The sequence below is a fragment of the Oryctolagus cuniculus genome, chromosome 20 (genome assembly GCF_051225735.1).
Source record: "Oryctolagus cuniculus isolate XC-2025 breed Fujian yellow rabbit chromosome 20, ASM5122573v1, whole genome shotgun sequence".
NCBI classification, from domain to species: domain Eukaryota; kingdom Metazoa; phylum Chordata; class Mammalia; order Lagomorpha; family Leporidae; genus Oryctolagus; species Oryctolagus cuniculus.
This window is the reverse complement of record NC_142886.1, coordinates 51445964-51470096: the sequence shown is the minus strand read 5'-3', so window position 1 is coordinate 51470096 and position 24133 is coordinate 51445964. Positions and strand designations below refer to the sequence as shown.

The 24133-nt window shown below is 68.8% G+C and overlaps 2 protein-coding genes across 3 annotated transcripts; one reads left to right on the top strand and one right to left on the bottom strand.

The window, feature by feature from the left end:
- Positions 1-7937: 7937 nt before the first annotated feature.
- On the top strand, positions 7938-15826 carry TMEM179 (transmembrane protein 179). Its single transcript, XM_051829823.3, has 4 exons — positions 7938-8322; positions 12079-12216; positions 12487-12565; positions 13378-15826. The coding sequence occupies exons 1-4, from the start codon at positions 8018-8020 to the stop codon at positions 13555-13557; spliced, it is 702 nt and encodes a 233-aa protein (XP_051685783.1). The 5' UTR covers positions 7938-8017; the 3' UTR covers positions 13558-15826.
- A 2-nt stretch (positions 15827-15828) lies between these two features.
- C20H14orf180 (chromosome 20 C14orf180 homolog) lies at positions 15829-21846 on the bottom strand. 2 transcript variants are annotated; one of them, XM_051829825.3, is made up of 6 exons: positions 21735-21836; positions 20983-21055; positions 18583-18872; positions 17288-17495; positions 17029-17064; positions 15829-16720 (listed from the first exon to the last, which is right to left on the bottom strand). In XM_051829825.3, the coding sequence occupies exons 3-6, from the start codon at positions 18598-18600 to the stop codon at positions 16515-16517; spliced, it is 468 nt and encodes a 155-aa protein (XP_051685785.3). In that variant the 5' UTR covers positions 18601-18872; positions 20983-21055; positions 21735-21836; the 3' UTR covers positions 15829-16514. The 2 variants fall into 2 exon arrangements, with proteins under 2 accessions (XP_051685785.3, XP_051685784.3); XM_051829824.3 differs by lacking the exon at positions 20983-21055 and having other exon boundaries at positions 21735-21846.
- Positions 21847-24133: the final 2287 nt, after the last annotated feature.

Below are 24133 nucleotides of genomic sequence, written 5' to 3'. Positions count from 1 at the left end.
TGCAGGGGCCGAAACACCTGAACCAGCTTCTGGGAGCTGCATCGAAGGTGGAGCAGCCGGGACTCGAACCAGCGCCAGTGGGATGCGGCCCTGCCGGCCAGGGCTTTCACCCGCTGCGCCCCAGCGCCGGCCCTCAATCCCCTCATTTCAGCCAGCGTTTCACTTCTTGCTGCTTTTGTCCGTGGTGTTCTTGGGCCTCCGTCTCTCACACAGCGCGGCTTTCATCCCCAGATGCATCTGGTGTTCAGCTAACTCACTTGGGAGGTGAAGGTTTTCACTGTTCAGTTAAAATTCCAACTGCTTATATTTGAAAGACACACACACACACACACACACACACACACACGGAGACGGAGGGAGATCTTTGCTCCCCAGATCCAAGTCAGCTCAGTGCAGGTCTCCCGTGGGTGGCAGGGGCGGGAGGACCTGAGCCCTCACTGCGGCCCCCGGGGCGCAGGAGCAGGAAGCTGGGGTGGGGAGTGGAGCTGGGAGCCCCCAGGGCACGTGGGCGTCCCAGGCTGCAGGCCGCTGCCCCCTCGAGTCTGACTTCTGAGTTAACCCCACAGACTGGCTTCCTCCTGCTGCTGCTGAGACCCCTGCCCCAGGGCTCCCCCTTCTCCCAGAGTCGCGAAGCCCGGTTCCCTGCTGGAGTTGTTGCGGGGGAGGGGGCTGTGTGCACCCCAGGGCCCCTTATTCCTCCCTGCCTTGGGCTCCCGACGGCACGCCCCCTGAGCACCTGCAGGGCCCAGGGGGCGAGGCCAGGGCCGGGGTGGGGTGCAGTGTGTCCCCGGCGGCTCCCACCGTCCACTGCTCAGCGTCGCTCAAGCTTTCGCTGTCTGTGGGCTCCGGATGGAGCCAGACGGGGTCAGCTCTGACCACAGGGCCGGCGCTCCCCCTCCACCCGCGCTGGGCAGAGGACCCGGCTCGCCTCTTACCAAAGCGGGCTGAGGGAGGAATGTGGGGGGTGCGCAGGCTTGGTGGGAGGAAGGTCTGTGGGGTGGGGTCTGCGGGCTGCAGGAGGGCTGGCCACAAATGTGAAAGCGATGCCTGATCAGCAGCTTTGAGTGTGGCCATTTGCATAAATATTGTCTGCAAAAAGCAATTAGCGGCTCATCTGAATGTGGCCCAATCTCAATTTGCACTTTTCCAGGACCGGCAATTCCACGCCTGCCGCCATCCTGGGTCCCAGCCAGGAAGCCCCCGCGCCACCTGGGCACCCCCGGTGCAGGCCCCGCTCCCGGCTCCTGGCGATGCTGCCTCCCGGCCTGTGGCACTGTCAGCCCTGCTGCCCGCGGGCGTGCCCGTGTCTGGCACCGGCTGTCACACTGGGTTGACGGCACCTTAGCCCACGGAGCTCACCAGTGCTTGGCCGCGTCTGTGTGGTCTCTGAGAGGGGCAGGGTCAGGACTTCACACAGGTTCTGGTGGGGGGCGGGGCACAGGGAGCCCTCAGCCCCTCGCCCAGAGGGGTTTGCAGGAGGAGGGGCCGCTCCCTGTGCCTGGGGTGGCAGAGGGGGAGGAACATACCCCAAGGCACCCCAGGACCTGAAGGCCACGCCCTGGCAGTGGGGGGTGCTGTGGGGGAGGGGGAGGGGGAGGGTCCAGTCCCAGAAAGGACCTCCCTGGTGAGGGAAGCAGGCGCCCTCGGCCCTGCCCTGCACCCTGTGTCCCTGGGTGGCCCAGGTGGGCCCGGGGTTCCCCCGCAGGGAACCGGAAGCGAAGCTGAGGCCGACCCTGACTGGCTGTGCAGGTGCAGCAAGGGGCTGGGGCCGAGGACTGTGGAAGCTTCTAGAAGCTGCAGAAGGGCAGGAGGCAGATTCCGGCGGAAGCCTCTGGGGCCCAGCCCTGTGCTGGAGCCTCTAAGCCTGCCTTACCCACAGCCGGGGCTCGGGTGGGCACCGCGGCGGCAGCCCGGCTGGATGTGCAGGGCGGGGCTGAGGGGCAGCGTGCCGAGGCTCGGGTCCTGGGTCTACACGGGGTCCTAGACCCCCGGCCGGCCGGAGCCGCGCAGGGCTCTCACAATCCTCCCACACCGCGGCGAGCCTGCTTTGAGCCCCGCTTTGCCGGGCCTGTGGACTCCAAGGTGTCGCCGTCACGGCCGCCGCTGCCGCCCCTCAGCCTGGGTCGTGCGGGTGGTGCCGTGGGGCCTAGTGGGGGCCCTGAGCCGCCCCCGGTGCGTGCCCCTCGCTCCCTTGCGTCCGGTTTCCCGGGAACTCTCTTACCCGCCTCCCCACACAGCCCTGAGCAGGTGTTTCTGTCGGTGCCCGTCGCCCGCAGAAGTGAGTTCTGGAATTTTCCGTGGCCTGGAGTCCCTGCCGTGAGGGACTAACTGGGCCAGGCCCGGCGCGGGCGCGGCGGCTTCTCTGGCCCGGGTCTGGGCTGAGCTCAGTGCCCTCGGAGCCCTGCCCCCTGCACGGTGTGGGGGGTCCTCAACCCACGGCGAAGACCCTTGGAGAACAGAGGCCGCCACGGTGATGGGGGTCTCCTGCCCCACAGCCCCCCTGTGGGAGCCAAGTCCTTAAAATCTCTCCTCACATCTGTGTGCACACCACGCACACCACACACAAACACACTACATACAACACACACTACAGCAATACCACATACCACACACCACACCACATACAGCACACACCACATGCAACATACCAGCACAACATGCAACACACAACACACTACATGCAACACACCAGTACAACATACAACACATACTACCTGCAACACACAACATGCAACACACAACACACTACATGCAACACACACTACAGCAATACCACATACCACACACCACACCACATACAGCACACACCACATGCAACATACCAGCACAACATGCAACACACAACACACTACATACAACACACCAGTACAACATACAACATACAACACATACTACATGCAACACACAACATACAACACAGCACATAGAACACACCAGACACAACACACACACCACATAGAACATGCCAGACACAATACACACAACACACAACACACACAACACACTACATACAACACACCAGTACAACACACAACACATGACACATACTTCATGCAACACACAACATGCAACACAGCACATGGAACACACCAGACACAATACACACAACACACACCACATACAACACACACCACCTACATCACATGCCACGTACAACACACACTACGTACAACACACATGCCAGCTACACAGATACACGCACACACGCACACACACGCACTTGGTGGACTCCTGTGGGTTTCGACAGGGTCTGTGCTCAGAGCCGACATTTCCTGACTTCCCGGTGGAACCCGTGGTTTCCGACTGACATCCCCCCCCCCCGTCACAGCCAAGCCTGCGGTGAACGCCTGGATGTGTCACTCGGTCACCTGTCCTGGGAGAGAGAGGCGGCGTCCACGCGGGTCACCTGTCCTGGGCAGAGAGAGGCGGCGTCCACGCGGGTCACCTGTCCTGGGCAGTGAGAGGCGGCGTCCACGCAGGTCACCTGTCCTGGGCAGTGAGAGGCGGCGTCCACGCGGGTCACTCTGTCCTGGGCAGTGAGAGGCGGCGTCCACGCGGGTCACTCTGTCCTGGGCAGAGAGAGGCAGCGTCCACTGTGCCCAGGTTAGGAGCTGCATTTCTGAGTGAGCCCTGGGGCAGAAGGGCTGCTCGTGCACAGGTGTGGACAGGTGTGGACAGGTGTGGACAGGTGTGGACAGGTGTGCACAGGTGTGGACAGGTGTGGACAGGTGTGCACAGGTGTGGACAGGTGTGGACAGGTGTTCCCACAGATGGGAATCTAGAGGGTGGCCCCGCCCTGAGGTGCGGAAGGTGTGGGGGGCCGACACTGCCGTGTCTCACGCAGCCCTGGGGGAATTCCGCACCACGCTGGGCTTTGCTGAGGGTCAATCTGAGCAGTGGGCTGGAGGCGGGCAGGCGGTCACACCCACACGTGGACGTGGGCACACACTGCATCTGCACGCATGTTATGAGGGCAGCCCCATCTGGTTCACACCCACACGTGGACGTGGGCACACACTGCGTCTGCACGCGTGTTATGGGAGTGGCCCCATCCGCTGGTTCACACCCACGCGTGGATGTGGGCACACACTGTGCACGCGTGTTACAGGGGGCGGCCCCATCTGCTGGTTCACACCCACATGTGGACGTGGGCACACACTGCGTCTGCACGCATGTTATGGGGGCGGCCCCATCTGCTGGTTCACACCCACACGTGGACGTGGGCACACACTGCGTCTGCATGCGTGTTACAGGGGGCGGCCCCATCCGCTGGTTCACACCCACACGTGGACGTGGGCACACACTGCGTCTGCACGCGTGTTATGGGGGCGGCCCCATCTGCTGGTTTACACCCACACGTGGACGTGGGCACACACCGCGTCTGCACGCGTGTTATGGGGGCGGCCCCATCTGCTGGTTCACACCCACACGTGGACGTGGGCACACACCGCGTCTGCACGCGTGTTATGGGAGTGGCCCCATCTGCTGGTTCACACCCACACGTGGACGTGGGCACACACTGTGTCTGCATGCGTGTTATGGGAGTGGCCCCATCCGCTGGTTCACACCCACACGTGGACGTGGGCACACACTGCATCTGCACGCGTGTTATGGGGGCGGCCCCATCCGCTGGTTCACTCCCCGCATTCCTACAGCCAGGGCTTGGCCAGGCCCACATCAGGAGCCCAGGACTCAGTCCAGGTATCCACGTGGGTGGCAGGGACCCAGGCCCCCGCGAGTGACCCACTGCCCCCCAGGAGCTGGGACTTGAGCCCGGAGCTCCACGTGGGATATGCGTGTCCCAACCATGGGGCCAAAAGCGTGTGGTCACTGTCCCGAGTGTGCGGTCAGTGCCCCAAGCATGCGGTCAGTGTGCGGTCAGTGCCCCAAGCATGCGGTCACTGCCTTGATTGTGTGGTCAGTGCCCCAAGCATATGGTCAGTGTGTGGTCAGTGCTCCGAGTGTGCGGTCAGTGCCCCGAGCATGTGGTCAGTGTGTGGTCAGTGTGCAGTCAGTGCCCTGAGTGTGCGGCCAGTGTGCGGTCAGTGCCCTGAGTGTGCGGTCAGTGCCCTGAGTGTGCGGTCAGTGTGTGGTCAGTGCCCTGAGTGTGCGGCCAGTGTGCGGTCAGTGCCCTGAGTGTGCAGTCAGTGCCCTGAGTGTGCGGCCAGTGTGCGGTCAGTGCCCTGAGTGTGCAGTCAGTGCGTGGTCAGTGCCTTGATTGTGTGGTCAGTGCCCCAAGCATATGGTCAGTGTGTGGTCAGTGTGCAGTCAGTGTGTGGTCAGTGCCCCGAGTGTGTGGTCAGTGCCCCGAGCGTGCGGTCAGTGTGTGGTCAGTGCCCTGAGCGTGTGGTCAGTGTGTGGTCCGTGCCCCAAGTGTGTGGTCAGTGCCCCGAGTGTGCGGTCAGTGTGCGGTCAGTGCCCCGAGTGTGCGGTCAGTGTGTGGTCAGTGCCCTGAGCGTGTGGTCAGTGTGTGGTCAATGCCCCGAGCGTGCGGTCAGTGTGTGGTCAATGCCCCGAGTGTGTGGTCAGTGTGTGGTCAGTGTGCGGTTAGTGTGCGGTCACTGCCTGAGTGTGTGGTCAGTGTGTGGTCAGTGCCCTGAGCGTGTGGTCAGTGTGCGGTCAGTGTGTGGTCAGTGCCCCGAGCGTGTGGTCAGTGTGCGGCCAGTGCCTGAGTGTGTGGTCAGTGCCCCGAGCGTGTGGTCAGTGTGCGGCCAGTGCCTGAGTGTGTGGTCAGTGCCCTGAGCGTGTGGTCAGCGTGTGGTCAGTGTGCGGTCAGTGTGTGGTCAGTGCCCCGAGCGTGTGGTCAGTGTGCGGCCAGTGCCTGAGTGTGTGGTCAGTGCCCTGAGCGTGTGGGCAGCGTGTGGTCAGTGTGCGGCCAGTGCCTGAGTGTGTGGTTAGTGTGCGGTCAGTGCCTGAGCGTGTGGTCAGCGTGTGGTCAGTGCCCCGAGCATGTGGTCAGCGTGTGGTCAGTGTGTGGTCAGTGCCCCGAGCGTGTGGTCAGTGTGTGGTCAGTGTGTGGTCAGCGTGTGGTCAGTGCCCCGAGCACGCGTGCTCCAGCCCAGGATCTCCTCTGAGGATCAGGCACCGGGCTGAGACAGCCACGGGGGCCTGCGCTGCGGCGTAGCAGGTTAATCCTCTGCCTGTGGCATCAGCGTCCCATGTGGGCGCTGGTTCGAGTCCCAGCTGCTCCACTTCTGATCCAGCTCCCTGCCGATGGCCTGGGAAAGCACTAGTGGACGGCCCAAGTCCTCCAGCCCCTGCACCCACGTGGGAGACCTGGCAGAAGCTCCTGGTTTTGGATCAGCCCAGCTCCGGCCGTAGCAGCCATGTGGTGAGTGAACCAGCGGGTGGAAGACCTCTCTGTCTCACTCTTACCGTCTGTGACTCCACCTCCCAAATAAATAAAATCTTAAAAAAGAAACAAACAGCCATCGGAGCTGCTAACGTGCAGTCACGCAGGCGTGCAGTCCTCACCCAGCGGAGGCTGGCAGGACCACACAGAAGACACGCGTGTGCAGGGAGACGGCCCTGCTCGCCAGAGTCAGCCCAAAGCCGCCCAGGGAGCGTGTTTCTGTGAATCACGTCTGTTTAGGCGCAAAACGTCTGTACCCAGGATTCAGCTGCTGAGCTCGCCCTCCCTGAGCGGGGGGCGTGCGGTGGACCAAGCTCCCTCCCTGGGCGGCGGGGGAGGGATGTGGTGGACCAAGCTCCCTCCCTGGGTGGGGGGATGTGGTGGACCAAGCTCCCTCCCTGGGCTGGGGGGGGTGCGGTGGACCAAGCTCCCTCCCTGGGCGGGGGGGGGGGTGCGGTGGACCAAGCTTTCTCCCTGGGCGGGGGGGGGGGTGCGGTGGACCAAGCTCCCTCCCTGAGCAGGGGGGGTGCGGTGGACCAAGCTCCCTCCCTGAGCAGGGGGGGTGCGGTGGACCAAGCTCCCTCCCTGGGCGGGGGGGGGGGTGCGGTGGACCAAGCTCCCTCCCTGGGTGGGGGGATGTGGTGGACCAAGCTCCCTCCCTGAGCAGGGGGGGGTGCGGTGGACCAAGCTCCCTCCCTGGGTGGGGGGATGTGGTGGACCAAGCTCCCTCCCTGAGCAGGGGGGGGTGCGGTAGACCAAGCTCCCTCCCTGGGTGGGATGTGGTGGACCAAGCTCCCTCCCTGGGCAGGGGTGGGGTGCGGTGGACCAAGCTCCCTCCCTGGGCGGGGGGGGGTGCGGTGGACCAAGCTCCCTCCCTGGGTTGGGGGGGGGGTGCGGTGAACCAAGCTCCCTCCCTGGGTGGGGGGATGTGGTGGACCAAGCTCCCTCCCTGGGTTGGGGGGATGTGGTGGACCAAGCTCCCTCCCTGGGTTGGGGGGATGTGGTGGACCAAGCTCCCTCCCTGGGTTGGGGGGATGTGGTGGACCAAGCTCCCTCCCTGAGTGGGGGGGGGTGCGGTGGACCAAGCTCCCTCCCTGGGCGGGCGGGGGGTGCGGTGGGGCCGGCATCGGCTTGAATTTGACCGAGGAGCGCATGCAAGAGTTCGTGCTTGCACCGACATGCGGTTTAAGCAGGGGCAGCAGCTGGCCTTCCCCCTGCGGGAGCGGACGCGGGAGAGCGCGGCGGCTGCAGCTCCCCGAGAACTTGCGGCTCAGCGCCGGGCCCTCCCGGGCGACTCACCCGCTGACGGCGACCCCGCCACCCACTGCCGCCCTCCCTGGGGGCGCCCTGGGGGCTTCCCTCCTGACCTCCCAAAGCTAGCTGGGGACCCCGCGCCGTGGCTCCTGGTGGGTGATGGCACAGTCGGGTCCCCGTCCCGCACCCCCAGCCGCCCCTTTCCCTGAGGAGGCCCGCGCCCCCCAGCCCCTGCCGGGGCCTCGCGCCCTCTCCGCGCGCGCCCGGGGCTGTCCGCGGTGCTGACCGCCGGCGCGGCCGCTGCGCACGCGTCCCGGGCGGGTGCGCGGGGCTCGCCGGCGCCGCCACTGCGCAGCCTCCCGCGCGCCCTCCGCCCGGCGGGGCCCGGCCGCCGGCTCCCCCGGCGCGGCCATGGCGCCCAGCAGCGTCCTCCTGGCGCAGTGCGTGTGCTACTTCCTGGCCTTCCTGTTCAGCTTCGTGGTGGTCGTGCCGCTGTCCGAGAACGGGCGCGACTTCGGCGGCCGCTGCCTGCTCTTCACCGAGGGCATGTGGCTGAGCGCCAACCTGACGGTGCAGGAGCGCGAGCGCTTCACCGTGCAGGAGTGGGGCCCGCCGGCCGCCTGCCGCTTCAGCCTGCTCGCGGGGCTCCTGTCGCTGCTGCTGGCCGCGGCGCACGCCTGGCGCGCGCTCTTCTTCCTCTGCGAGGGACACGAGGGGTGAGTGGGGCCTCCTTCCCGGGGGCGGGCGTGAGTCCCTCGGTGTCGCGCGCTGCGCCGCCCCGCCAGCCGCCCTTTGTCTGCAGGCAGGCCCGGGGACCCTGAGGCCCACCGTGCTGGGCGCGCGGCCATCCTTACCCACCCCAGGTGCGCAGACCCCGGAGACTGCGCTGTCCTGGCCGGGCGGGGCGGGGGCGGGGCGGCTCCTTTGCGGGACCCCGGACAGCCCCCAGCCCAGGACGCGGTCGGAGAGACCTTATCCCCTACCCCCCAGTCCCGTGAGGACAGAGACCCCCTGCGTCCTGCCCTGGCTCTGGGACCTGGCCTGGGGGAGGGGAGGCACCCCGCCTGGTCACTCCGGGGCCTCCTTCCTCTGCCTCCATTTCCCTCTGCCTGCTCAGGTCCATCCTGGAACCAATGGGTGGGGTGCGGCCCTCACCCTGGGCTCCCCTAGGGTCTCCAGTCCCCTGGCTGCTGCCTGCTGTGCCCAGGAGAGACCAGAGGGGCCTGGTGAGGCGCAGGTCCTCCCCTGAGCTCCGCCCGCCAGCTGTTGGCAGCTGTGCAGGAGGTCCAGCCCGAGGCCTGAGCCTGTGCACAGGGCGAGGACGAGGGTACTCCCAGGAGACAGGACCGAGGGGTTGTGCCAGGGCCAGGGCTCTGGGTCCTGGAGCAGGGGACGGTGGGGGCCATTCCGAGGCTGCCCGAGCGAACCAGGGCTGGGCGTGGCTCTGGGGCTGGCATTCAGGCACCCGGGCCTGCCGGGCCGGCTCCCTTGGGAGCCAAGAGCCCTTCCTGGGGCTCCTGCAGGTTCTGGCCGCCCTCAGTGGCCCTCGGCTGTGAAGTGTATCAGCCTCCGCCTTCTCTTTACAGGGCCCCCTCCCCATAAGGACCCCCGTCACCTGTCACTCCCAGACCCTCGGGCTGAGTTACCCCTGCGAAGACCCTGTTTCACATGTCACAGTCCAGAGCCAGGGCCAGGGCTGGGACGCAGGAAGCAGGACTCAACCTGGGAGCTTCCCAGTGCCCTGGAACGGAGGTGGAGCTCTGCCCAGCGGCCCCAGGCCCAGGGTCCGGCCCACCTGCAGGCCTCCCCTCCTCCCGCGGCCCGCGCGAGGGCTGGTGTCCCAGGATATGTGGGAGACATCGTCCCCACTGCGTTCAGGTCCAGGAGTCACCGGCCAGTGCCCCGAGAGAGCAGAAGCCTCTGTCCGAACCTGGCTGCAGGGGGATGGGCCTGGCCAGTGGGGCGGGACAGGGCAGAGGCCGAGTGGCCGTGGCCTGGTCACAGCCTTCTGGGCGTCCCTCCGAGGGTCCAGTGGGGTCAGCTCCACGGCCCTCTCAGTGGGCTTCTAGTGGGACGTGGCTCCAGTGGTCAGAGGGACGGCCACAGGCTTCAGCGGGCAGGTGGAGGGCCCAGGTCCCACAGGTCCCAGCGGCGGCGACAGTGCTTGTCCTTCATCCACGCAGCAAGTGGGGTGGCCGGCACAGCCCTTTCCGAAGAGGGAGAAACGAGCTGGGGAGTTAGGGCCTCCCAGAGCCCTTGCTTGTCCCCCCAAGCAGCGGCCAGGCTGACATGGCTGCCGGCCGGGCTGGGTCCGACAGCTCCTGCTCCCACCGGCCGGGCCTCTGGGGTCGCCGGCCCCTGCCTCCGTCCATAAAGCTCACCTGTCCTACGTCTTGGGCAGCCAGGGCTGGCTCCCGCCTCCCCTCCCCAGGGACGCACGGTGCTAACACCTGCTCTGCCATCAGGGGGCTCTGCCGGGACGCTGTGGCCGTGTGCAGCACAGTCCAGCTGTGGTCTGGCAGGTGGTCCTTGGCCGTGACGCCTGTGGACAGCGGCAGCGCCCCGCCCGAGCTCTGCTTGCAGGACTGGGTGAGCGCTCTCGCGGGGTGTCCACTGAGTGGTCCCCGGGCAGGGGCGCCTTTCCCACCTCCGTACCCCTAGAGCTGAGCTCAGGCGCAGGGGCCGCCAGGAGCGTTTGCTGAGCGAGGGACGGCGGGCGCCCGCTGGGTCCTGCTCCTGCATCAGCAGCTGGGCAGAGGCTGTGGTGGGAGGTCCCGGCCCCCCGGGGCGGGCCGCACGGCGTCTGGCATGGGACAGCATCAGCTCGGGTCACAGTTCCAGCCCCGCACTCCACTGGTCCAGCCACGAAGAGCAGGCCAGCAGGTGCGGGCCAGTGAAGGGCCTCAGGGTGGCCGGGGGGCTGGGCCCTTCCAGCGAGCCCAGGGGGTGACGGAGGAGCCCACAGCCTGGTTAGGGTTAGCGCACACTTGCTGCAGAGACCCCCGGAGCTGCCTGCGCTCTGCCTGGGGGGCTGCTGGCCGCCTCCCCCCGGGTGCATCTGCCATGCCACAGCCGGTGCCCGGGGGGGCTCGGGGGCGCGGTCCTGAGTTGATGTTAGGTGTTGAGGGAACCCGTGGGTGGGTAGAGTCAGTGACGCTGGCTGTGGCGGGGCAGTGGGGTGGGCTGAGGTGGCTGTGGGTGCAGCTTTGCCCCAGGAGGTGGAGCATGGAGTGGGGGGGTGGGGTTGGTGGCTGCCTGTGATTGATGGGCTGGGGGCATGGGGTTAAAACAACCCATCTGCCTGCCCACACCTGTCACTCAGCCTTCAAACTGCTCAGCTCCCCAGGATTCCTGTCACCATGGAGACGGCACATCCCAGCAGGGATATGAAGTTAACCCCATGTGTGCCAGCGCTGCTGTCCTGTCCTGGGTGCCGTGGGGGCGGGCGAGTGGCTTTGTGAGCTCCTAGCTGGCCCCGGGCAAGGCTGTGGACACAGGTGCACAGCCAGATGCCTTGGCCGGGCCCCGTGGACAGGAGGACGTGAGGGGGCCAGGGTCCTGCAGGCGTGGGACTCCATGTGTCCCAGCCGATTCTTGCTCTGTGCGTGGAGGTGCTGGCCTGGCGGAGCAGGGTGTGGGGAGCACCCCGGGTACCCCTGCTGTCCTCTGAGCCCCGAGGAGCCAGAGGCTCCACCCCTCCCCTCAGCTTGCTCTCCCGAGGGTGGGCACGGCTGTCCCTGAGCCGTGGGGGACTGGGTGCTCTCGACCCCACTCCTGCACCCCGACCTCCTGGGGGCAGCGCTGGCTTGGGGCGCCCGGGGGGCTGGGAGCTGGCCTGGCAGGGCTCGGAGCACGTGGGTCGTTCGCCGTGTCCAGCTCGCCCAGAAAGAGGCTCCGAGAGCAGCAGCCGGCAGGGGTCAGGGCCGGGTCCTGGCGGAGGGCAGAGGGGGGGCTGTGGTGCCCCTGTCCACTCAGAGCGCAGGGCCAGGCGGGCCCCAGGTGCGGTTTGGAGCTGGTCACCGCTGGGGTCCCCGCAGAAACATGACCACTCGCTGAGGACCAACGTGGGGGTCCTGGCTGAGCTGAGACCCAGGCCCGGAGCTCTTGCGGGGAGGGGAGGGGCCGGGGGGAGGGTCTCGAGGAGAGGAATGGGCCCCCATGGAGGGGGCGGGGCGTGGGGTCACTGGTGTTCCCCAGCGGTGGAGGGCTGAAGGTCGCGGGAGATGCCCACACTGAGGCGTGGGAGCAGCCTGGGGCCAGGGCCGCCACACACCGACCGCCCACACTGAGCCGCAAGCCCGGCCAGGGCTGTCCCAGGTGCTGTGCCGCTGGCATTTTGGTCTTTGGAGACTTCGGGGGGGGGGGTTGTGGGCCCCTGCCCTGCCCTCCTTGGGTGGCCCTTCTGACACCGGCGCGGGGCGGGGGGCTCAGCCCTCCTGCCGCGGCCCCAGCAGTCGCTCTGCCCCGGGCAGCTCCTTCCTGCACGCCTTCCTGAGCCTCCTGGTCAGCGCCTTCGTGGTCTTCCTCGTCTTCATCGCCGGCACCATCGTGAGCGTGGGCTTCTCCATGTGGTGTGACGTCATCACCGAGAAGGGCACCCTGCCCCACAGGTGCGCCCCCCATGTCTGCCGGCTTCCTGCCTGGTGCTAGGAGCCAGTGAGGCCCCCTGGGGGGGGCGTCCACTTCCTGTCAGTCGCGGGGCGCTGCCTGTGCCCGCTGCGGGCAGGGAGGGTCGGGGCAGGATGTCCAGGGAGGCAGAGGCCAGCTGGGGGTGGGTCTGCAGGTTCCTGTTCCCCTGATGAGGCCCCTCTTGTGGGGACAGCCCCCAGCCCGAGGAGGTGACCTGGCCTCCCTGGGTCACCTCTGGGGGTGCTTTTCAGCTGTGAGGCGCTCCAGGACATCGACCTAGAACTGAGCGTGGACAACTCCGCCTTCTACGACCAGCTGGCCATCGCCCAGGTGGGCAGGGTCTGGGGCAGGACCTGCAGTGTGGGGGCGTGTCACTGCCTAGGTGGGCGGGGTCTGGAGGAGGGATGTGGGCCGGAGAGCTGGGTCTTGACTATGGTGGGTGGGTGTGTGGAGGTGCAGGCTGGGGGGGCGGGGGGCAAGAGGGAAGGCAGCAGGAAGGGGATGGGGGTGGGGGTGGGGGTCGAGGCACCCTAAACAGAACTGGGTACTGGATCCTGGGTTCCCAAGTGTGGGGGCCAAGTTTGGCTTCTGGCCTTGGCAGCAGGCCAGCCCTGCTCAGGGTCACATGCTGGCTGGGGGATGCAGGGTCGGGCACCGGGTAAGGGAATTGGCCCGCACTGTGGCCGCCCCCACAGCACCCACCACCCTCCAGATGCCACCGTGGCCGGGGCAGGGCCAGAGCCGTCAGCAAGGACCTGGGTGTCCTCTAAGCCCGCACCTGCGTGCTAGGTGGAGGTGACACAGGCCTGGCGCCACCCCCTTCCACACACCGCAGGCCCCGCCCCCAGACGGGCTTCGGGAGCCTGAGGACCCTTCCATGGCCAAGGGCTCCAGGCCCCGCCCCTGGGGGAGAATGCACTGCCCCTGCCCTGCACCCCCCAGAGACCGGGCCCTGGCCCTGGGCTGAGGGTGGCTCACAGGAGGCTGGGGCCTGGGATGGCTGTGGGGAGGGAGCGACGGGGCTGGCCTGGGTCCTCGTGACCCCTGGCCATGCTTTCCTGCAGGGGGAGGGCGGGGGCCCGGGACGGGTACCCGCGGTGGGCGCTGGCCCGCGGCCCCTGACACCGCCCTGCTCTCTGCAGTTCGGGCTCTGGGCCTCATGGCTGGCCTGGCTGGCCGTCACGGTGCTGGCCTTCCTGAAGGTGTACCACAACTACCGCCAGGAGGACCTGCTGGACAGCCTGGTGCACGAGAAGGAGCTGCTGCTGGCCAGGCCGGCCGCCCGCGCCGCCTTCCCAGGGGACAGGAGCGCCGTCATCTAGGCCCCAGCGCCCGCGCCGCCCTGCATGCGCCCCCCACCCGCGTGCAGTCAGGCGGGCCCCCACCCCACCCCCAGGACCCCTCCCGCCCTCCTGCGCCCCTCCCAGTCCCGACCCCACGCTGTCTCCACGCCACTTGTCCAGGAGGCCGCTGGACATTGCTCTTGCCCCTGACTGCCAGACGGCTGGGGGCCTGGGTCTGTGGGGAGCCCCGGAGCTGCAGCAGGGGCCTGAGGCCAGGGGCTGAGTCGCCTTACTGCGGGTGCTGGCTGGAGGGAGCAGGCCTGGTGCCGCGTGGTGGCTGCGGGGACAGTGCCTCTTCAGTGGTCCCCTCTCTGCCACAGGACTGGCCTGTGTGTCCATCTCACTGTGCGGCCCTGTGGGGGGAGGCAGCGCAGCAGGTGCAGCCGCGGGTGTCTGCGTGTGGGTGTGCACGTGTGTGCACGTGTGACTGCATGAGTACATGAGAGTGTGGGTGTGCACGCATGTGAGCCTGTGTACGTGGCGGGGCTCCCTGTGCTGGGCCGCCCCTTGCACCCCTGTGGGCTCTGTACACGCAGAGCCTGGCCCCCAGGGGGAGGGGGCTGCCCTCAGAATCGGTCTGGCCAAGGAACACAGGGCAGCGGCGGAGCTGGGATGTGAACCCGTGACTGTGCTGGAGGCTTTTCCTCCACTCAGCACGGAGCACCTGGGGCCGCTTGGCTTGGGCCCCTTCCTCCACGGCGCCCCCCCTGGCAGGTCCTTCCTGCCTTCCAGGCCGGGGGGCAGGGGCTTTCCGGAGGGCTGGAGGCGGCGGGGCACCTGCCAGGGTGCTAAGTGGGCGGGGCACCTGCCAGGGTCAGGGCCAGGATGGCCAGGCCCTGGCATCACAGGGGCTCTGGCCCAGGGCCCGGCTCAGTTTCCAGTTGAGTGCTGGGCCCTTGGGGGGAGTGTCTCGACAGAATCTGAGCCCCAGAGCTGACCTGGCTCCCCTGGGCCCCTCCTCCCAGCCCCTCCTCTGTGGAAGGGGGTGTGGCTCCTGCCTACCCTCGCTTTGCCCCCCACTCTGGCAGCAGCCGTCGGTCCGCGACCCTGCAAGGAGGAGCTGGGCAGGGCCCCCTCGCGGTCTGGCCGCCCTTGGCTGCCTCTCCCTGGAGCTGGGCCGGGCAGCCTAGGTCCACTTAGGGACGCACAGGCCTGCCTTTGGGTGGGCTGCCCCGGACACCAGCTGAGGGGCCCAGGGAAGGGCTGCTGGAGGGGAGGGTCCCTCCGCAGACTGGGCGGCGGGCGGCGGCCGAGGGCCGAGCTCTGACGGGCACCCTTCTTCGCTTCCCTGCACTGAACGCAGAGTAAAGACCCTCCAGCTCGTGCCTGTGTCTGCGTCTGTTGGGGCCCAGCACCGGGCCGCGGCCGCTCGGCTTCTGTGCCGTTGGCCCTGCCGCTCTGTCTGGCTTCCAGGGGGCTGGGGTCTTTCTGCCTCCCACGAGATGCCCCTGGCATGCCGGCCCCTTGGGGCCTTGGTCACCCTCCCACGCAGAGCCCGGGGTCCTCCTGCTGCCTTGGCCGCCTCAGCCCCCACAGAGGAGCAAGGGAGGCCGGGGTGGGGCGGGCAGACGGCTGAGCCCCAGGCCTGTGGCCTCCCTCTCTCAGTCCCTTTCCCACCTGGTCTGGGGGGCCGGGGCTGTGCGGTAACATGGGAGACGCTTAGGCTTGGAGGCCCCCCAAGAACAGAGCCCTCCTGGGCTGGGCTCCCTGAATCCGGAAGCTGGGAGAGGCCTGGAGGGGGCCCCCAACAGCCAGGCAGGGTTCACTGGGGGGTCCCAGGGTCTGGGTGTTGCACCTGCTCCAGGGGCTCCTGGAGAGGAAGTAGGGACCCCAGGGGCTGCCAGTGGCAGGTGAGAAGAGGTGGCTGCCGTGTCTCTGCTGTAGCGGTGCCCAGGCAGAAAGAGGTTATGGGCCAGCGCCGAGGCTCACTTGGCTAATCCTCCAACTGTGGCGCCGGCACCGCGGGTTCTAGTCCCGGTCGGGGCGCCGGATTCTGTCCCGGTTGCCCCTCTTCCAGTCCAGCTGTCTGCTGTGGCCCGGGAGTGCAGTGGAGGATGGCCCAAGTGCTTGGGCCCTGCACCCACATGGGAGACCAGGAGGAGGCACCTGGCCCCTGGCTTCCGATCGGTGCAGCGCGCCGGCCATGGCGGCCATTTGGGGGTGAACCAATGGAAAAGACCTTTCTCTCTGTCTCTCTCTCTCTCTCACTGTCTAACTCTGCCTGTCAAAAAAAAAAAAAAAAAAAAAAAAAGAGGTTATGGGCGTTTTAATGGACAGTTTGCACGTGCTGAGGGACACAGGCCGCGTGACACCTGCCGCTGATGTCCGGGGCGGGCACAGCATCTCCCCCTGGTGTCTCCAGGGTCTCCCTGCATTTTTCCGGCCTCCCCAGGCCCTTCAGCGTCTGGAGGGGCCCCTGGATTTGTCACCAGTGGAGTCCCCTCATCCTTGCCCTCAGCTGACGGGGCCATGGGCCCGGCAGTCGGTGGCCGGTACTGGCTGCGTTCCCCATACCTGGGCTGGCACAGGTGCTGCAGGTCCAGGCCGCTGGCCCCTGCCGTCCTCCTCCCGGGGCTTCCCCAGGCTCTTGGTGGGGGGAGTCAGACCAGGTTCAGAGGACGGGATCTGCAGGAGGGAGGCCCTTGCTCCCCCAGAGCCACAGAAAGCGGGGCTTGGCTTCACGGAGGCCCACGGTGGCGGGGGGTCCCGTCAGAGGGACGGCACACGGGGACACCAGGCCAGGCCGAGCAGCAGCCGGAGCGCCTGGGGGAGTGGTCCTCCGGATTCCTCCTCTGGAACCTCTCCGAGCAGCCCATGCGTGAGGCAGGCGGGGCCGTGCCCGCAGCAGCCACGCACCAGCTGGTCCTGGGGTCTCCGTCACGACGGCTTTGCCTGCCCGGGGCCGTCCGTCCGTCCGTCCATCCGTCCGGCTGCTGTCACAGCTGCAGGAGGCAGCGCCAGCAGGCGAGGGCCGCGTGCCGCAGGTGCAGGACCAGGACCAGCAGCCGGGCCCGGAGTTCTTCCAGGGCTGTCTCCACGGGCTTGGCCCGGCCACAGTACAGGCCCAGCGCCACCAAGAGCAGGACGCACAGGGCCAGTGGCAGCAGCAGGGAGCCACCGCGGGGCGTGGGCCGGCAGGGCACTGAGGGTGGGAGGGCAGGGTCAGCCCGGTGTGGACGGCTGGACACCTCCCCACAGGGCCAGTGGAGAAGCAGCGGGGGAGACCCAGGCTGCCAGGCCTGTCACCTGGCTGCCGGCCCCTCGGTCCTGCCCGTCAGGGGCCCCAGGTGGGGTCCCAGCCATCCCTGCTGCAGGCCGCTGCCGCCTCCTCCACAGGCGGCTCCTTCCCAGGACGGCCCCTGCAGAGAGGGCCCCGGCCCGGGGAGAGGGTCCAGGGGCCCTGAGTGGGGCTGAGAGCGACTTGGGGCGTTGAGACCCCGGGGGACTCACCCTTGCCTGTGGCTGTGGTGTCCCTGCTGGCGATGTCTGTGGGGGAATGGAGTCGGCTGGGCCCACAGTGGCCAGCCCCAGGCCCCCTCTGCCCGCCCCGAGTCGGGGCCCGGCCTGGCACAGCCACCACCGTGCAGACCCCTTTCCCGATGGCCAGGGTTTCCTTGGAGTTCAGCCTAGGGAGTGGGGACGCTCTGGGCCCAGCCTCGTCCCTCCCGGGCCCTCCCTGCCCGCCCGGCTACCCCTGCGCCCCTCTTACAGTGGACGGCCGCCTCCAGGGGTTCCCGGAACCGGACCCGCCTGGCCGCTCTCTCTGGCTCAGCCCCTCGGGGCCTGTGCTCCGGGTTCCGCCTCAGGATGGAGTGGGGCCGGGGCTGGGGGGCAGATGGGTGGGGGACCGTGCCCTCGGGAAGCGGGCCGCCCCCGTCCCAGTCCCGGCCGCCGCTCTGGGCTCTGTGTGGAGGCACCTGTGGGGGAACCAGAGCGAGGCTGAGGCAGCACCGGGCAGGCCGACACCCCCTTGCCCGCCGGGGCTGCTCCCACCGGGCTGCCACGGAAGCCAAAGCTGTGCCTCTTGTGGGGACCAGGGCCAGGCTCTGTCCCCTCAGCGGTGCCCGTGGCTCTGGTCATCTTCACACAGCAGTAGCTGCGGGCGATGGTGGCCATGGTGGGGACCATCCTGGGGCTGAGCCAAGTCTCTTCCACCTCCCGGGGTCTCAGGAGAGGCCCCAGGGGCCCCCGGCTCGAGGCGGGGCAGTGGGGAGCTCAGACCCAGCCTGGGGGCCACCAGCAAACTGAGAAGCCCCTCCCACCCCACCGCGCTCCCTCCCCGCCCCCACAAGCCCCTGCCTCCTCAGCCTGTCTTGCGGGGAGCCCTGTGAGGGGCCCTGGGACGCGGGGAGGCGGGGGCTGGGCCAGGGCGTGGCCGAGGCGGGGTGAAGAGGAGCTGCTCCCGGTCCCCCGCCGAGCCTGCCGGGGGGCCACCTCCCCGCCCAGCCGGGCCCCGGGTCTGGAGGCTGCGGCTGGCACTCCTGGGCCTGAGCGTGAGCGTCCTCGTCGGTGACGTGCGGCTGCGGGCTGCCGGGGGCCACCCCGGTCACGGCTGGCAGGGCCACCCTCTGTCCCCTGCCCCCCGCTGAGACCTCCTGGCCTGGCAGTGAAGTCGGGGCTGGATCGGCCTTCAGGGTCTGGGGTCTGGGCCCCTCCTGTCTGGAGCCCCCACCTGCTGCCTGGAGCAAAGCCCACCTCCTGCTGGCCCCAGTCTGTCCCCTGCCCAACTCACCCTGGTCTCAGCCCCCTGCTCCCCGGGCTGCTGGCTGCACAGCCCTGCGGGGCTCCCATGACCCCATCTCAGCCCAGCCCTGCCCACCCCTCAGAGCAGAGCCCCCGTGCTCGGCCCCTCTGCCTTCGGCTGTACATGGCCTCACGGTGGCGAGGGGTCCGGCTCACCTCCACCAGACCTACACCCTTCAGGGAGCAACCCCCCCCCCATGCCCCCAGTGCCAGGGGCTGCCACTGCTACGGCTCCTGGGTGCCCGTGGGCGCCTGCCTCACCCTCTCTGCCCTGGACATCAGGGAGCCACAGGCAGCCTCCGGGTCCCCTCTGGCCTGCTGGAACGTGGTCCCGCGGTGAGCAGAGACAGACGGGGCGAGACGGAGGGGGCCGCTGTCCCTGACGCCAGGCTGGCCGACCCCGCTGCTCTCTGGCCGCTGGGAAACGTGGTCCTGCGTGCTCTCCTCCGCTGCCTGGGTCTTGGTCTTCCTCGTCACTGCTGATGGCCACGTGGAGGTGCGGGGCAGTCGCTGTCACTCACAGCCACCCAGCAGGTGGGGGTTCCTGGCTCCTGGGTGGGGTTGCCAGCAGCATCATGGTGGGGCTGGGGCTGGGGGGGAGGGTCTCGCCTGCCTTGGGGGGCTGCTGCTGCTGGGTGCCCCCACTTCCGGGAGCCCCGCCCCGGCCCTGCCCCCTCCTCATCCCCCTGCGTCCCAGCAGCCAGGGACCTGGAGTTCACACCCCCGTCGGCAGCCCCTGGGGTGCACCTCCTCTCACGTCCCAGCAGGGTCCTCCCGTCCTGCTGGGGGTTGGGGCCCTGCCGTGCGTCCCGGGGGAAGCTTGGGATGGGCCAGTCCATCAAGGGCACGGGGAGATCAGCAAGGCCAAGGCGGGCTGACAGCAGGGGCCGCTGCCCAGGGTGGGGGTCCCCTCTGCCCTTCTGGGCTGGGTGGGGGCGGCCCCTGGTCCGCATCCGTCATGAGGAGCCACACGAGGCACAATGCACCCAGGGTGCCTCCTGGAGGAGTGGGCAGGGGTCACACGCACACCAGGCGTGACCACAGGCGTGGCCGCGGCTGGAGGCGGGTCAGGCACAGGTGCTGCAGGCAAGTGGGGCCCTGGTGGTGACGGCCCAGGGGGAGCAGTGCTCTCTTGTCACGCAGGTGGGGTCGTGGGGGAGCTGGCCGGGGCGGACCCACATGGGGAGGGGCCAGGGTGAGTCCGACAGGGAGGCCCTGGAGGTCACTTGTGGGCTGTGCAGCCACGGAGCAACCGGCCTCTCCTGGTGCCCCAGGGACACTGGCCAGCAGGGTGGCCTGGGCAGCGAGTCCAGTGCGGGACTGGCTGTAGCCCGGACTCAGTGTCCAGCAGAAGTCTGGGCTGGGGACAGGAACCCAGGAGCAGCCTGCCCCGGACAGGGGCCGGCCCGAGCCCCGCCCCTCCCAGGAAGCCGGACACAGACGGCCAGGCCTCTGCCGGCAGCCCTGGGGTCTGACCAAGGCATTGTGGGAGACGGTGTGTTTGTGAGCGGGAGCGAGGGGGCGTGAGTGTAGGTGTGAATGCTGTGTGTGCCTGGCTGTGCGGGAGCCTCCCCCTCCTGGACTTGGGGTCCTGGGTGCAGGCTCCGGAGCCCTGTGTGCCTGCGTGTGACCGTGGGGAGTCTGCCTCCCTGGCCCTGGTCTACTCAGCTGAGAACTGTGAGCGAGGACAGGGCCAGTGAGGCCCAGGCCAGCAGGGCAGGCACCTGTGCTCAGCCACAGCCCCACAGGCGCTCGGCTTCCCCACCCCTGCAGCTCTGCAGGTTCTGGATGCCAGGCCTTCTCCCACTGCTCCCAGGTGGCTGTCCCAGCCCCGCCTGGACAGAATCCTGTGGGGGGAGGGGCCTTGCTGTCCCCAGAGCGCCCCCAGCCCAAGGGGAGCCTCTGGCAGGGACTCCAAGTAACCGGAGCACAGGCGATAAGGGGTGGAAAATAGCTCTGGGCACCGGGCCCTGTGCGGTGTCACTGCCACCCTGGGGCTCTGGGCCGTGGATCTGTGCTGCTGCTGGGGGACGGGCGTGGGAGGACCCCTGCCCAGGACCCCACTCCGGGGCACACTGCCTCTGTCCTCTGGGAGTCCGCTTGGAGCCTGGTCCCCGCTCAGCCCTGGGAGCTCCCGCCCCCACTTCCTGGGCCCGGATCTGGCCAAACTGTGCATCCGGGAGACCCCAGATGGCCTCGGGCTTCCTCGAGGGCCCTGGAGGCCAGGCTGGCTCCTGCCTGCTCAGTGCCGAGGACAAGCCGAAGCCTGGCCTGCCCCTCCGCCCCCACTCCGGGGCTGCTGCCGGCTTCCTCCCCTCCCTGGGCCAGGCCGTCCCCACCTCTGTGCCTGCCCTTGCTGCCCGCCGTGAGGCCTGGGACCCCAGTGACCCCACCCGGCCCCGCGTGGGAGGGTCTCCCTCCGTGTGGACACACGGCCACATCCCCTCTCACCCTGAGCTGTGCCCGCGGACACTCAGGCCCCCGGCTCGCCGCCCCCGGCCTCAGGGGTCCTGGGCCTGCTGCAGGCGCCCAGGTGGGAGGGGGCCGCAGGCTCCTGGGAAGCCAAGGACCTCCCGGAGGGCAGAGCAGGAGGCTCGCAGCCCCATGCACGCGCACACGCTCGCACACGCACACGCTCCCGACACCCTTGGCTGTGCCCACCTGGGCTCCTGCTGGCGTGGCGCCTCCCTGCGCGTCTGGCAGTCAGCGCAGCCCAGGGCGGGAACTGGAGCTGCTGCAGATCACAGACCAGCCCAGAAGCTTTCGTTACCGGGCGACAGGGCAGCAACAGGGCAGCGGCGGCGGCGGCCCTGAGGGCCCGGTCACCCCTTGCCCTCTGGGGACAATGCCACCCTGGGACGTGAGGTCCCTGGCGGAGGCCGCTGACTTCTCCCAGCGGGAAAAGGAAGCGGGCGCGGTGGACCCCCTCGTGGGCTGCGCTCTGCAGGGCTCCCGGGAGGGGCCGTGCTCACAGCTCCCCAGACAACACGCGTTTCCCACGGGAGCAGGGAGGGCTGCGGGCTGCCCCTGCTGGCCCTGGCCGGGAGCGCGGGCAGCAGGAGCTGGCCCCTTGGTGCCCGCACATCATGCAGGATTCGGGGACGACAATGTCTGGTGGTGGCTGTGCCGGCCGGTGCAGGGGTGCCCTGGCCGGGGCCTCGGGGGCCCCTCAGACAGGACAGGAGGAGCCCTGGCAGTGGAGACCTGGGCGTGACTCCTCGGATGGAGCAGGTCCTCGCTCGCGCTCTCCGAGGCAGGGGCCCAGCGGGGGTCTCCCGAGCCCAGGGGCCGGGCCACGGCCGGGCAGAGGTCAGGGTTCACTCCCACTAGCTCAGCAGAGGGCTGCTTCTCTGGGAATTCCGCGCGGAGGCCCCTGCACCTGTGGTTGTGTCCGCGCCCACCCTGGCTCTCACCTGAGTCCACGAAGGTCGGAGGCCACAGCGCTCTGGGGAGCGCTCCCGGGACGCGGCACCGCCCCGGCCTCCCGGGCCTGCTGCTGGCCGGCGTCCCCGAGCCCGGCCCCTGTGGGGTGGCACAGCCCGTCCAGCTGAGCTATAATTACCTCTCCCCCTCGGCAAAGATAGCAGCGACCCCGTGGACAGGCCACCGGCCCCGGACGCTGTTTCCCAGGCCCCGGGGACAGTGGGGGCGAGGGGTGGGGGGCGCCCTGGCCTCCCCGCCCCATCCCTGTGCATTGTCCCCGGCCAGCTCCAAATCAAGGCTGAGCAGAGCGGCTCAGAGGCCCCGGCTGGAACCGTAGCAGAATGGGTGGCGACGCTGGGGCCGCCAGAGTCTGAGCTGGGATCGGACCTGCCCCAGGCTGGAAGCCCCTGCCCCACACCGTCCAGAGCAGCAGGCCGGTGCTGGGCTCCAGGCTGCCGATGTGCGCCAGCCAAGCTCGGCCATCGTCCCCGCAGGAAGGGGCAGCTGCAGCAGGGCGGAGGGGCCCGGCTCTCCAGGCCCAGCGTGGTCCCCACCGTGCGTCTGCCTCGAGGAAGGTGCAGCCAAGGAGGTGAGCAGGTGGCCGCGGTCTTGCAGCTGGGGGGGGGGGGCAAGAGCACCCCGCCCTCTGCTCCCCTCTGCGGGCCTGGCCTGCCCCAGTCCAGGCCTGAGAGAGCCCGGCCGGGTCCTTCTGGGGGCTTCAACCAATGTGAGGGGTGGCCAAGGTGGGCTGGAGAGACTGAGCCCCCAGGGCTGGGTGTGCCAGGCTGGCACGGGCGCGAGAGCAGCGGTTCTAAGCCCAGGTACCGTGCCAGGCCGGCAGGACTGGCACCCTGGCTGCTGTCCCTGCTGGGGCCAGGCTGACTTCTGGGAGGAACCAGGTAGCAAACAGTTCCGCCCCCACACTCAGCTCCGCCCCCATGCTCGGCTCCGCCCCCACGCTCGGCTCCGCCCCCACACCCGGCTCTGCCCTCACACCCGGCTCCGCCCTCACACCAGGCCCTGTGGTCTGGTGGTTCAGGCCTGGGGCAGTCAAGGTCCCCGTGGCCTGGGCTGTGGCCACCTGGGGAGCTGTTCTCTGAGATCGCGCAGCCTCGTGCACCTGCATGAGCAGGTGACCCTCCTGAGGGGGCACCACTGCAGGGCCAGGAAGCAAAGACAGCCCTTGGGGTCGGGCCCCGAGGGCTGGGAAGGGGACGGGGCCCGGGTCCGGTGCTGGGCCTGGGCCACTGCACCGACCACACAGCGGAGCTCCTCCCCTCCCCCCGCCGGGAGCCTCAATGCAGCCTCAGTCCTCGGGGAGTGTCCCCACCCCCGCCGCCACCGCCTCGGCCCCGGCTGGACGAGGTCTGCCCAGCTCACCAACTTCTGTCCCAGCCCGGGCCTGTCCCGCTGGAGCCCTCGGGGCACAGGTGAGCTTGGAGACCAGGAGGGCGCGTGGCCACAGAGGCTGCTTGGCAGATGGGTCACTGCCCCGCCGTGGCTGCCCTGAGGGCAGGGCCCTGCACCCCGTCACTGTGGGTCCCACGTGTGGTGAGCAGGGCCCCGTGTCCAGGAGGCAGGGCGGGTGTCCAGGCCCTGTGGTCTGAGACTGGCTGGCCTGAAGCTATTCGTGTCCTACAGGTGGGACGATGGCTCTTTGGAGATGTGACCAGGCAGGGTCAGGAGTGAGCCCAATACACAGCCCCAGGCCCAGCCGCCCTGGCCGCTGTGGGGTCAGGTGGTCACGACCCTCTACTACCCTCTCAACCCCAGGCCAGGCCCTTCCCACCGGGGCTGGGCACTGGAGACCCCTGGGCAATGACCTCTGATAGGGCCGGGCTGGCTCAGGCCAGGACGGCCCCCTCCTCTTTCTGGAGCGGGAAGGGGGAGGCCGGGCTGGTGGCGGTGGCAGGTTGGGGCGAGGGCCAGCAGGTGGCAGTGTAGGCCCAGCCTGCAGGTCAGGGCTGCGTCTCCAGGGGCTGGGCTGGCCAGGCACCTGAGGTCAGGACTTGGGATGGCCAGGCTGATTCCTGGGTCCTCCCGTCGCCAGCCAGGGGCCTCCATGGCCGAGGCGAGCCCAGGGGAGCAGCGCCGGCTGGATCTGGGCTCGGGGGTCCTCTACAGGGGATGTGTGGAGGGCCGGGCTGCTCTGGGGAGCCTGGGAGGGGTGCATCCTCTCATTCCTGCCTGGCTCTGCCTCTCCCACCCGCAGCGGAGGCTGGGCCCAGAAGGGGGTGTGGCCTGGGGTTCCATGGTAGCTGGGGGGTCCCAGGCTACAGAGGCCTCTCCCCTGCCCCCCTGCAGGCCCAGTGCCCCCAGGTGCTGTGGCCTGAGTGGGCGGGGACAGCCTCAGCCCTGGCCTGGAGGTGGGCCGGCTGCACCCCAGCGG